Source organism: Meleagris gallopavo, chromosome 7 (assembly GCF_905368555.1).
Source record: "Meleagris gallopavo chromosome 7, MGAL_WU_HG_1.1, whole genome shotgun sequence".
In the NCBI taxonomy this organism is placed as follows: domain Eukaryota; kingdom Metazoa; phylum Chordata; class Aves; order Galliformes; family Phasianidae; genus Meleagris; species Meleagris gallopavo.
In genome coordinates, this window is record NC_139410.1 from 6,038,983 (window position 1) to 6,051,614 (window position 12,632).

Consider the following 12,632-nt stretch of genomic DNA (forward strand, 5'->3'; position numbering starts at 1 on the left):
TGCTTACAGGAGACTAAGAAACAAAAATTGAAGTCATATCACAAAAGAAGGGATTCCAAGGAGTTTACTACTGGTGGGAAGCCTCCTACAGAATTCTACGTCCACTGTGAATTGAGACATCAACACAGATGTTTTTTGAAAGTACACATTCAACTATATGCTCAGGTCAGACAGGAAATTACTGTCCTTTGATTTCACCCACATTACATCTGGTATCTTGAATTATGTTGATTTCAGAACAAAATTGCACCACTGGAAGAAACTTCTTGTACTGCTGGAAGTAAATGATAGTTGCGACTCACAAAAAAAAAAAAAAATTAGTATCCAAAATCCAAACTCACCGTGTGATCAGACTGGTGGGTGACAGGGTTTGGTCACTTTGAGTCCAAGGCAGGGTCTTGTTGTACAGGGTTTCTGCCATGTCAATGAAGTGATGAGTGACTATGTCAAACAGAGTATCCAAAATAGTTTTATTGGAAAGAGAAGCTGAGCTGGAACTTGTACTGAGTTCACTTAGCAGATCAGAAATGTTCAGCAGCTTAAGAACATGGTGACCAGCTTCCATCATGTCTAGAGCTGACACATTGCTGGCAAAGTTGTTCGCCACTGCTTCCAGTAACTTTGCAAAGGCAGCCACTTCAGCTAGATTCCTTTCACTGTTCAGTGACCTGTCAACTACATCCCAGATGCTTGAGAAATAGCTCAATTTGGTGAGGTTGTAAGAATCTAGCAATCTCTGCAGCATGTTGTTTGTGAGAAGCTCACTCTGTGCCATACTGAAGAGCATGGACAGGTTATTCCAGCCTGCAGAGCTGTCAGAGAAATTCAGGGAATTGAGTTCTGTCTCATTCAGCACAAAAGGAAGGAGCATGTTCAAAAGCTGAGATGGAAGCCCACCTCCCACGTCCTGGACTGGCATGGGGCAGGAGGCATTGCCCTGCAGCAGTGTCTCCAGGAGAGCAGCCAGAGCTCTCATCTTCTCCTCTAGCCAAGGGTTTTCCACATCAGAGACAACTTTTAATTTGGAAAGGAAACGCAGGGAAAACTGCAGAGACTGGATGGTGCATGACAGCTCCTTGGAAAAGCGTTCACTGCTGTTCTTGTAGACAGCAGCAAACTCTGGAGATAGCTTCAGGTCCCTTATGGCAAGCTGGAACATTTTGGTGAAGGTTTCATTGCGCACAGTTCCACTCTCGACATCCATGGAGGCAAAGAGCTCTTTGCAGGGGCTTGTGGCTAACGACTCACTGAGAGTGGCATTGTCAAAAAGCATCTGAAGTGTTACGTCGAGCACATCCCTAGCAGAGCAATTCTGGATTGTTCTGGCACTGCTGTCTCTATTCTCAAGAAAAGGGCTCAAGGCTAAGAACATGAGATCCACCGCTCTAGCCTTCAGTGAAGCATTGTGTGGTAAGGAAGACTCACTGAACTCCTTCGGCAGCAACAGATGGAAGAAATGATAGACAATATCTGTTTTTTCTTCAAACGTTTTGTTTAAATTCGTGTCGTGAAGGACTTTCATTCCTGCTCTCCATATTTCAAACAGTCTTGGGGTATAGTTGCTGTAAGAATCAAATAATAGGTTAATAACTTCAAGGTCACTGATATTATAACTTTTCCGCAAATCTTTTAAAAGAAAGATACTCCTTTGTATGGCTTGTGAGTACATGGCTCCCCTGGAGTCATCTTCATCATACAGCTCAAATATGGAGGAAATAAAGGTCATTATCTGCTTCAGTTCTTTGCTGAAAGGAAGACTGGAGTCATTTTGCATGGTACCGAACTGATTCTGCAGCACATCTAGAAGAGACTGGAAAGAAAGACTGTCTGTGCTGTCCCAGTTCATGGACTGAACAACTTCAGCAATCTGGGAGAAAGCATGAAGTTCATTTCCCTGCCTTTGATGAGGATAATTCTGGAGTTTCTGCATTAGCTTAGACAAGGAAGAGATCAGCAGATAATGATCACTAGTATTCACCCTTGCCACAGCAGCAAGAAGCTTCTCGAGGGCCAAGAGCTGTTCTGCAAAATTTTCTGAAGTTATAGGGGTCAAGAAGAAGTCAGAAAATAATGATGACACTTCTTCACTTGTACTGGGATAATTTTCTATGTCTTCAAGCAAAACTGCATGAAGTGCAATCATTTTGATAACCTCCCATGTCTTCTCTGTATTAAAATGAGTCTTGTTTAAGATGATCTGATTCCAAATCACTGCAGCTGTGGAAAGAATATCTTGATTTTCCTTCCCTTGGGGATTAGTGTAAAACAATCTTTCACCACCTGTCTCATGCAATGGGATCACTTCTTGAAGTATTCTTCCCAATTCCAGTGTGCTGTTTGTAGCAGAAGTTGAATTGAAGAAGTGTTTCAATAAACTATAATAATCATTCAGATCTGAGGATTTCATTCCATCAGAAGAATTACCAAAAATGTTATATGCTAATGTTTTTCCAGGAGCTAGCCCAAAGTCCAAAAGCATCAGGACTTTTTTCACAATTTCCAGGAGTTTCACATATTCATCCGCTTCCGTTAGGTTCCATTTGGTGTTCAGCACCTTGCCAGTGGCATGCCACAGACGCAAAAAGTGACCCCATTCAGACCTGTGGGAAGCATTTCCACCAACTTTTAGTAGTTCGTTTATACTGCTGTTCCAAGTGAAAATAGTTGGTAACAGATGAGAAAACACAGGCACCCTATGCCAGCCTGCAGAGCTGCCAGTGAAATTCAGGGAATTGAGTTCTGTCTCATTCAGCACAAAAGGAAGGAGCATGTTCAAAAGCTGAAATGGAAGCCCACCACCCACATCCTGGACTGGCATGGGGCAGGAGGCATTGCCCTGCAGCAGTGTCTCCAGGAGAGCAGCCAGAGCTCTCGTCTTCTCCTCTAGCCAAGGGTTTTCCACCTCAGAAACAACTTTTAATTTGGAAAGGAAACGCAGGGAAAACTGCAGAGACTGGATGGTGCACGACAGCTCCTTGGAAAAGCGTTCACTGCTGTTCTTGTAGACAGCAGCAAACTCTGGAGACAGCTTCAGGTCCCTTATGGCAAGCTGGAACATTTTGGTGAAGGTTTCATTGCGCACAGTTCCACTCTCGACATCCATGGAGGCAAAGAGCTCTTTGCAGGGGCTTGTGGCTAACGACTCACTGAGAGTGGCATTGTCAAAAAGCATCTGAAGTGTTACGTCGAGCACATCCCTAGCAGAGCAATTCTGGATTGTTCTGGCACTGCTGTCTCTATTCTCAAGAAAAGGGCTCAAGGCTACATGCAAAAACTCCCAGATTTTTTCCTTCAGTGAACCATTGTGTGGTAAGGAAGACTCACTGAACTCCTGCAGTACAAGACGTGTTAAGTTATAGACAGCATTAATCATTTCTTCAGTGGAAGCTTCACTGACATTTCTATAGTGAAGGATTTTCATTCCTGTCCTCAGAAGTTCAGAAAAACTCTCATAGGTTTTATTGCCAAAATTAAAGAACAGATCTATATATTTTAATTTACTGACATTATAGTTGAGTTGTAAGTCTTTTAATACATACAAGGTCTTTTGTATGGCTTGAGTAACTAGTGAGATATTGGCTACTTCAGAGTTTTCCCCATCAAACTCTTTAAATACAGCTGCTATAAGTTCAGACAGTTGACCAAACTGTTCACTGAAAAGACTATTTGAATTATTAATCAGCTTTTCAAAATGGCTTTTTAATACCTCTAAAAGCTGCCCATAGGCTACGATGCCTGTATTATTCCATTGCACTGATCTCAGCTTTTCAGCAAGGCGCCAGTAGCCATTCAGTTCATGCCACCGTGATTCACCCATGGAGCTTTCTACTTTCTGCATCAGCTCAAATGCGGGCAACAGTAGGTAGTCATAACCTATGTTTTCATGTGTCAATATAAAAAATATCTTTTGGAGAGCTAGGAGTTGGTCTGGAAAGCTTCTGTACGACACAGGTTTAAGAAGATAATCGGAAATCAAAGACGGTATTTCTTCAATTCCATTGAAACGATCCCTTAAGTCTCCCAGAAATGATGGCATGCTAACGGTGAGTAACATTTTGAGAGCATTCTCAGTTTGTGCTGTACTAAAATTAGCATTATTTAACAAAACTGGATTCCAAATAATTGTAGCTAATTTTAAAGCACCCTGAATTTCTTTCCACTGGGTCATTATATTGAAAATGGAAGTATCGTTGAAATTCCTCTGTAATTGCTGTGATGTCAAGTTATAGATTTCATCAATTATGTCCTTATTATATTCTTCCTTTAATTTATAATCACGCTGTGGATTCATTCCCAGTGCAAGAATTGCGTACAATTTCTGTAATGTTTCATTCTTCAAATTTCTGAATAGATTTAAGCTTTTTAATTCACTTCTATTCATTTTTTTCTCAAAGCCTTTTAAACGATGTAGAGACTTTTGTATGGCTTCTAAATCATCTGAATTAATGGACCTCTTAGAGACTTTTCCACCAATCTCTGGTAACTTTATTTTTCTGGAGGGAAAAAAAAAGAGCATTTTGGTGAATATGAAATCAATGCAAGTGGAAATGTGAAGTGATTTAGAGCAAAGATCATAGATTTGAGTTATTGTAAGTAATATCCCTTTAGTCAACACCTTACCTCAGAACTTCTTCCAACTCTGATACTGAAGTCCACTTATCTTTCCAGTTAAAGTGATTACAAATATATCTGATCACCAAACTTTTTTCTTTATCTACAACAAACAGATGAAGATGATATTCATATTAGTCTGGGAAACTAAGAATAGCTCTTTAGCAAATCTGTCACATAAAATATGCACGTATGCTGTTAGGCTCCTATGACATGACATAAGATCCTAGATAGAACTGCCCCTCCAGGGTGGAAAGTCAGGATCCTACCTGCCATTGCAGAAATGATTTTCTACCTCGGGAACAGTTCAATGGTCTGAGTGCAAACAGTGCTCTCTACCTGATTTAGGACCCCTTTTCTACTAGTAACACAGCACAAATTGGCCTAATATTATTACTGGATTTCTCACCGTTCACATAGGGAAGCTTTTTACTACCCGCTCCTGAGCTTTGACTGCATAATCTATTTCTGTCAGAATTAAACTCATCTTGATATCCCTGTGTGGTCCAGGCCTCTCTATCCTTCACATCTCCATGTCTTCCCCACTTGCACTTCATTAATCTGCTTTCTTATTCACCCCAACTTCCACCGTCTCCACCAACCAACAAGTAGAGAATGGATGGCATTTACAGTCTGTCCCTGGCAGCACTTACATGCTGTACCTTTCCCTTGCCCACTCATATTACGTCAGTTAAGAGATGGATGTCTCTGCCTCTACTGTGGAAAGTGAATGGAGTAGAAGAAAGGCTACTTTTGACATGTACAAGCCCAGTCTCAATCCCTACTTTGGTATAGCCACAAGAGTTTGACAGAGCTCACAGCTACAGGCAGGTATTGACAAAAAAACTTAAGGTAGAAATTACTGCTTCCCATTCCCACTGAGACTGCAACTCATGTTAATTCATCATCTCCTGACAAAACCAAGCTTTTTTGCTTTTCCAGTCAAAATGAGGTACTTTATTCACATTTGTAAAAAGTTGAAAGGAGAATTCATTATGCTGAGCCTTGAACAGTATGCAGTTGGTATGGTTACTTATTAGCCTGCAGTTTACTTATCCTGGGCACTACAGGTTTTCAGTAGAGATATGACTATGTGCAGGAATCTTACCTTGCTCCAAGCAATTCAAGGAATATGGGGGATCTGTAACCCCGTTTTGAACAGTTTTGAATCTATCATCAGTAACAAGTGATGCAGAGACATTCTGAGCTGCCAGCACAACACTAAAGGGGGAAAAAAAAGCACAACGAAAATAAATAGTGGTTGCAGGTTTATGAGAAGAAATAAAGCAAATGTTCAGATAGGAAACAGCTGGAGTACAGCCTACGATTCTTAAAACTTCTGATAGAAAAGACAATGCTCCTATTTTTAAGTATTTGTTTGATCATGCACAAGATACAAAGATAAAGGGCTTCAAAGGGAAATCCTTAGTGGTATATTAGCAGTAATGTGCATATTGCATTCATTGGAAGCATTTATTCAAAGGGTTATGCAAAATCTATAGACCACTTAAATCTTCATAGTAGGGCTTAGAAAACACTCAAGTGAGACACCCTAGCTAAGGTCACTATGGAATGCATAATCTCCTGCCTGCCCAGAGTTCTACCGGTGATGCACACAACACCTAGCTGAGCTGATTCTAGTGGCATGAATATATATACAAAGTGATTTGTGGGAACAGACTGCTAGTGAGAACAGAGCACCAGGGATGTCTTTTCTTCTCATTTAACATAATACCTCCATGAAGGTTTTGTGGACTTTGTGCTCACCGTTTCCATTTTGCAGAGGTGCTTGTTAGCACCTCAGAGGTGAAGAAGCTGCTGTTCTAAATGACGTATTTAGTAGAGCACAATTTCTTGTCTTCCACATTTTTTATTTATTTATTTATTTTTTACTACAAGAAATTCCCTTCACAGCATTTCTTCAGGAGCTCAGAACTGCCTGAGTAAACGACACGGCCAGGCTAACTAGGATGTTCTGTTGTAAGCCTCATTAAAAATACTATTTGTGCAATCCATTTGCAATCACTCTTTACTCATGCGTTTACACTGCCCCGTGGTAGGCATAAAAGCACTACAGTCCTGGTGGTGAAATTCTCTGTGCCTCTTTGTTGTGCCTATGAAAACTCTGCCCAACTCTGCAGTCATGAAGCAAAGCAGAGCAACATAGTAAATATTAATTCCTCCTAGGCACTCAAATGGTGCTAGTTCTCAAGCTTGATACTTCAAGCCAGTAAGTGTGAACAAATGCAATAATCCTGTGACTAAAACAGCAGCACAGACAAAACACCGGTGAATACCATTAAAGTCTCACCACATGCAACAGACTCCTTTAAGGATAAGGTCATTATAGCTTACAAATAGTACAAATGATGCAGAAAGGCAAATTACCTGCATAGAATCACAGAATGGCCCAGGTTGGTAGGGACCTCAAGGATCATGAATCTCCAACTCCCCTGCCACAGGCAGGGCCACCAACCTCCCCACTTAATATCAGATCAGGCTGCCCAGGGCCCATCCAATCTGGCCTTGAACACCTCTAGGATGGGGCACCCACAACCTCTCTGGGTAGCTGTTCCAGCACCTCACCACTCTCATAGTAAAAAACCTCCCCCGGACATCCAACCCAAATCTTCCCTCCTTGATACTAGATATACAGGTTTTTAAATGCCTTGGCAACATGCTAGCAATGAAAACCAAGCTTCTCTAAGCCTGAGTATAATCAGAGTGACAAAGTTTCTATAACTTCTATTGACATCTTTGCCCAACTGCTCATATGAATAAGAAAAACAAAAATGTCTGAAGACCTTCTGTTGCTTGCTTTCCTCCACATGCTGTAGCAAAAGGAAACTTCAGAATATTTTCTAGCAAATGCAGTCAGACAGTCAATAGATAGATAGATGATTTGGTACAGATTCCCCAGTCTCATGGGTGACTCACGTCCATTAGAGGAAAGTGAGACTTCAGCCCAACTAAAGACCAGGAAAGGCATTTTGAGGCTAAGCCCATTTTAGAAGAGTTTTTAATGTGCTTCCTACAGACAATGCTGAATATTTCAGCACAGTTAATTAATGCAGTTAAGCCTGCTCTGTTTTCTCATAAAACCATTGAGCAAGAACATAACTGGTACTTTCTTAAAGTCAAATGTATTCAAAGCCCTGTATGAGAAGAACCAGGATCCCTCCCTCCTCTGCTTTCTTGGGATTCATTTTTGAAGAATAAAACGGCAGTAACTGGTAACTGTTTTCTTTAAAGTGAATTTCTGGCTTCCCTACAAATACCTGAGGTGTTCAGAGCCACTTGAATTTGGCTCTGTTGTTTCTGGGAAGGAAGCGGCTAGCTTCCTTCTGTTTTGGCAGAACAACTATCCAGCAAACAACTATCCTTTCAGTGAAAAACAGGGGGTATTGCTCACCACTCTATATGCATATGGAAGTAGGATGAAAGACAACTAATAGATCATATCAAGTTCCCAATTAAAAAGAGAACAAGAGTCATGGAAAATCAAAGCGCTGCTAGCTGCGTTAATGGTGCCATGGCATCGCTCAAATCAATTATGTTTTTAAGTTAATGCCCTTCAAGGTGAAAATGATGCGTCCTTAGTGTTCAGCGCAAGCCCATTACCTTCCAGTGCCCCTCCAGGCATTTTATTTTTACCTGCTCGCATTCTGAAGAAAATCAATTATATCTTGGAGTTGCGTGCTGCCCTGAAACACATCTGGAGCCAGCAAAAAGAGATGCCACAGGGAAGTGTCATTCTGCACTTGGGAGATGAGCGTTAGAAATGAGACCATTTCGTTGACAAATGCTGCTTGGTATTGTGGGTTGTGTCGCACCTTAAAAAATAACAATGCAAGAAATTATTTAAGCAGAAAAAACCCTGTTGCTAGTGGGTCTTTTTATGTTTTTCAGTCTGCGCTGCACTTTTACACGACTCTACAAACAATGCATTCAAGGGACTCTAGTGACAGGCAGTAACTGAGAGAGTGACTGTGCTTTACCTTCACACCTCAGATTGCTCAATAAATTCTCTGTTTAAACAAGCCTTAAAATTCTGAATGTCCTAGACAGTCCAAAGACTAGGAATACAACAAAAATGAATATCAATCCTCACACTGGCAAAAAATAAAGCATTACCTTTAAAGGATCCATTTGCTTTAATTATATGGCTTCCCCAAAGACAAGTGCAGCTTCAGTCATGAGTTGTTGGATCAAATGCAGGAGTTACTGGATGAAGTTATATGGCTGGTGTAATACAGGATGAAATTTAGAGCCTCTTTTAGCTTTAAATATTCTTGTTTATGCCACATTCTCACACTGCTCTATCTACTTGTCACTGGGAGAAGCAAATAAAGGCGAGAAACAAAACCTCATGGCATGGTGAGGAGCTCTTAATGGCCACTATTTGGTAGCTGGCTCTCTTTGCCTTTCCCAAAGATCTGTGTGTTTGTGCTAATCCAGTTCACAAAAACTTGTGCTGTATGTACTTCAGTATAGGGATGAGCTATTCTGAGCCAGGCGGGGACATGCTGTACCTCCAAAACAACGTGCTGAAGTGTGTGAACTAACACAGCTACTAACAGACATCAGGAAAAAGTCCCAGGCACTCACCTGAGATAACTGACTTCTGAACTCCTGGGTAAAGGACTCTAAAAGCGATGAGTCAGTAAAGCAGAATGTCCTGTAGATATTGGCTGCCATCTTCTCTTCGGTGAGACCAGGAGCTGGTACATATCGTGACAAGATCTCACACAGAATGACTTTGAGATTTGCTCTCACTGAATATTGCGCCTTGCTCTAGAGGGTATAATGTTCAAGATTAAAGAAATACTCTACTTGTGATGGCTTTAAACAGTGCTGAGACTTTGTTTTTTAACAGGGTAGCAGCGACACGTGAAAAGCACTATCAGTACAAGTACAAATGCAGAATTTTAGCAGGTAAACAGCATCACTGAAATCCCTGGAAGTCATGCAGATAAACAGGCATGCATGTGTTTACAGGACTTAATAAAATAAGCAAATATATTCTACCATTAATAGCAGAAAACGTCCCCAGCATACTGGTGTCCCTCATATGCTACCAAGCTTCAATTACAAAGGATTTATTCTTATATTGATTCAATTACCTACATAATAAACATACAGTACATGACACCACTGCTTCACTACTGTGAGCAAATATAGAACTCAGTGGCAAAGCCGTCTTTAAATTCACATGAAAGAACACCTTAACTCAGACAAGTTTTGAGGAAAATGCCTCAGGTCATTACTGCTTGCCAGTTATGGTCATTCAAAGTATTATGTCCCAAGGTATATGGTTTATCTGGTTTCTACTTAAAGAATAATAAATTTACCACAGAATTTAAAAGTGCATCCACAATAACTGTCTCCCTCTTCCCAAAATAAAGAAAATTCATACAATAACAGGGATCCTAAAGAAATAAAGGCCATATGTGGTACACTGAACTTTTAGTTCTTTACATATAACTATACATAAATGCTCAGATACAGCTACTATACAGACTTACCTTCCCAAAACTAAGAATTCTGTTGACCATTTTGATGCTAGAAGTCAAATTGGATGGTGATGAAATATTCCCAAGTGTGTTTTCTCCATGAGATACCGAAACCCTGAATGCTGCAATAACAGTTTAAAACACTGTATTTTACATTAAATCTTTTAATCTCTTTGCTACATCATGCTACACGTTAGCTAACTGATACAGCTTTGGGCATGCCATCATTAATCCATCTCCAAAGGTACAACCAATGGCACCCTGTAATTATTTAAGATTTTCTTCTGAAGTAATTAAATCCTGGATGACATTGCTTCCTTCTATAACTTCTTTGAAATTAAATGTATTTAACTATTTGCTTGTGGTTCAATGTTCATTTCCATCTGTTTTCTCCAGTCCCACAGCTCCCCAACACAGGAAGAGACATAGGCAGCCTCACAAGGAAGCCCACACAAGCTCGAGCCTGTAGCCCCATAAGGGAGAGCTCTCCAGGTATCCTTGGCACCAGTGGGTGATGGTCATTATTCAGGAACAGCTTAGACACAGATTTGGAGCACGCTGCCTGCTACACATGGTGGCACACTGTCAGGTCACCAGCTGATGCACACCAAAGCCAACATTTGCTCTCAGCATCCTTTGCAAAACACACTGCTCCATGAAACCAAAGGAGCTATATCAGTTTACATCAGCCAAGGCTATGACTTATGATTTTTATTTTATCTTTTAAATATGGGGTAAAACTGAGTTCTTTCTTGACTGTGGCCATCAACATAAGTTGATAGTTCCTATAAACACTCATTGATTTTTCTTCCTATGCCCCTGTGTTCAGTTCCTTTGTGTGCCAATGCACCAAGAAGTGAATGCATTGCCAGGAATGCTAATTGGAACGCTGAACGGCTGGGGCAGAACAGTCACAGAATGCAAATCTGTAATCATTCATTTGATTGCGAGCTCCCTGGCAAAAGGGCTATCCATCATGACAACTTGTAGGTAGTACTAGCCATTACCACAAATAAATAATAACTGTAATGATTTTACTGAAAATTTAAGCCTGGAAGTTCCTTCAGGAAAGAGAAACACGTCAGAGGAGAACAGCACCACCAATAAATATCCACTGTGGCACAGAAGACGACTTGTTTGCTGGATAAATGTGACTAAGAGATGCATTTGGAAAAAAAAAAGAAAAATCATAAGGTGTTCATGAACAATTTGTGGGCAGTAAAAAGGCAATATTCCATAAATAGCCAGATCTTTAATTAATGTCCAAACAGTCTGCAATCTTACATCACTCCTGTGAAGTGTCGCAATTTTACCCTGGTTTCTTGGTCAGATTCCAGAATTATTTTCTACAGACAGTTACTTGTAATTATGCCCAAGAATTTGCACTAATGTCATGGCCCCAGTCACGTGCCTGCATAGAACACACAAGTCATTTTAGCAGTGCTCTAAGAACTGCATCTGTGTTGAGAGTGCTTTGAAAGCTCACCCTTTAAAGACCAGGGCTTTGCATACAGCTCTGAATAACCTACCCAGTGAAGCATTCCTGCTTTTAGGAACCTCAGCACTCCATGGTGATGGATGGTTGTCTTTGGACACTCTAGATGAGCGCCTCCGCTTACTAAGGGAAAAAAGAAAAGAAAAAAAAAAGACATCTGTGAAAACTCAGGTTCTTATGATTAAGCTTACATTTAACTACAGTGTGATTCAGGATGTGTCTATAGCAGAATTTCATGGTAGCTGTGTTGAAACCTTGGTTGTGTAAATGCTGAGTTCTGTCTTGAAGATTGGTATGTATCTTGGGAAAGAACACTGCAGTGCTAAGTAGATGGAGGGGATTGCATTCATGCCTGATACACAGGGACAGCAAGGCCTGACATACATTTTTGGGTGTCTAATCTTAAACCGATTCCCATTTATTTGAAAGAAGGCTTCGTGTATCCCCCACCAATGCATGCTCAGCAGAAGAAACAGTGCAGAATTTCACGATACTGCTAATGAGGATCAGACTGACCAGAGTGGCCTTGATGTAACCTGAAATAGCTCTAAGTTATAACAGCAGGCTGTATGCTGCTACCAAGAAATCCTTCAAGACATCAGGACCTTACTTCATCCTTCCCTAACATTTCACTTCAGGGGAAAAAATGTTGGAAGATGTTGATGTCGAGCTCAGTGTTTGTACTTACTACCCTTCTATTCAGGGAAACCTCAACTATTTGCACACCTTGCTAAATGCTTCTAGGGAACAGAAAAAAGGATGAGAACCTTGTCTATTTTCTCTGCTGACCATTGGCAACACACAGCTTTAGGGCAAGTTAGAAAATAGTTTCAGAGGTTTGTAGAATGTGTAGAAAAAACATTCTGGGTTAGCTAAGTATTACAAACTGTGTAATGTTAAACAATAATACATCCAGACAATCAGAGCCACAGCTTAAGACTTTCCCCTTCATGACAATTTCATCCACCATGATTCTGCTCCTGAGGCAGAGTTGACTCTCTACATGCTGGCTA

General features: G+C 40.7%; 1 protein-coding gene across 1 annotated transcript in view; it reads right to left on the reverse strand.

Annotated features, from left to right (window-relative positions):
- ABCA12 (ATP binding cassette subfamily A member 12) overlaps positions 1-12,632 on the reverse strand; it is a 103,373-nt gene that overhangs the window by 48,159 nt on the left and 42,582 nt on the right. Inside the window, exons 5-11 of the mRNA XM_085228194.1 lie at positions 11,654-11,742; positions 10,137-10,246; positions 9,220-9,405; positions 8,266-8,444; positions 5,720-5,832; positions 4,621-4,714; positions 342-4,493 (exon numbers count right to left, since the gene is read on the reverse strand). Of these exons, the coding sequence (XP_085084320.1) occupies positions 342-4,493; positions 4,621-4,714; positions 5,720-5,832; positions 8,266-8,444; positions 9,220-9,405; positions 10,137-10,246; positions 11,654-11,742 (4,923 nt within the window). The remainder of the gene's footprint in view (positions 1-341; positions 4,494-4,620; positions 4,715-5,719; positions 5,833-8,265; positions 8,445-9,219; positions 9,406-10,136; positions 10,247-11,653; positions 11,743-12,632) is intronic.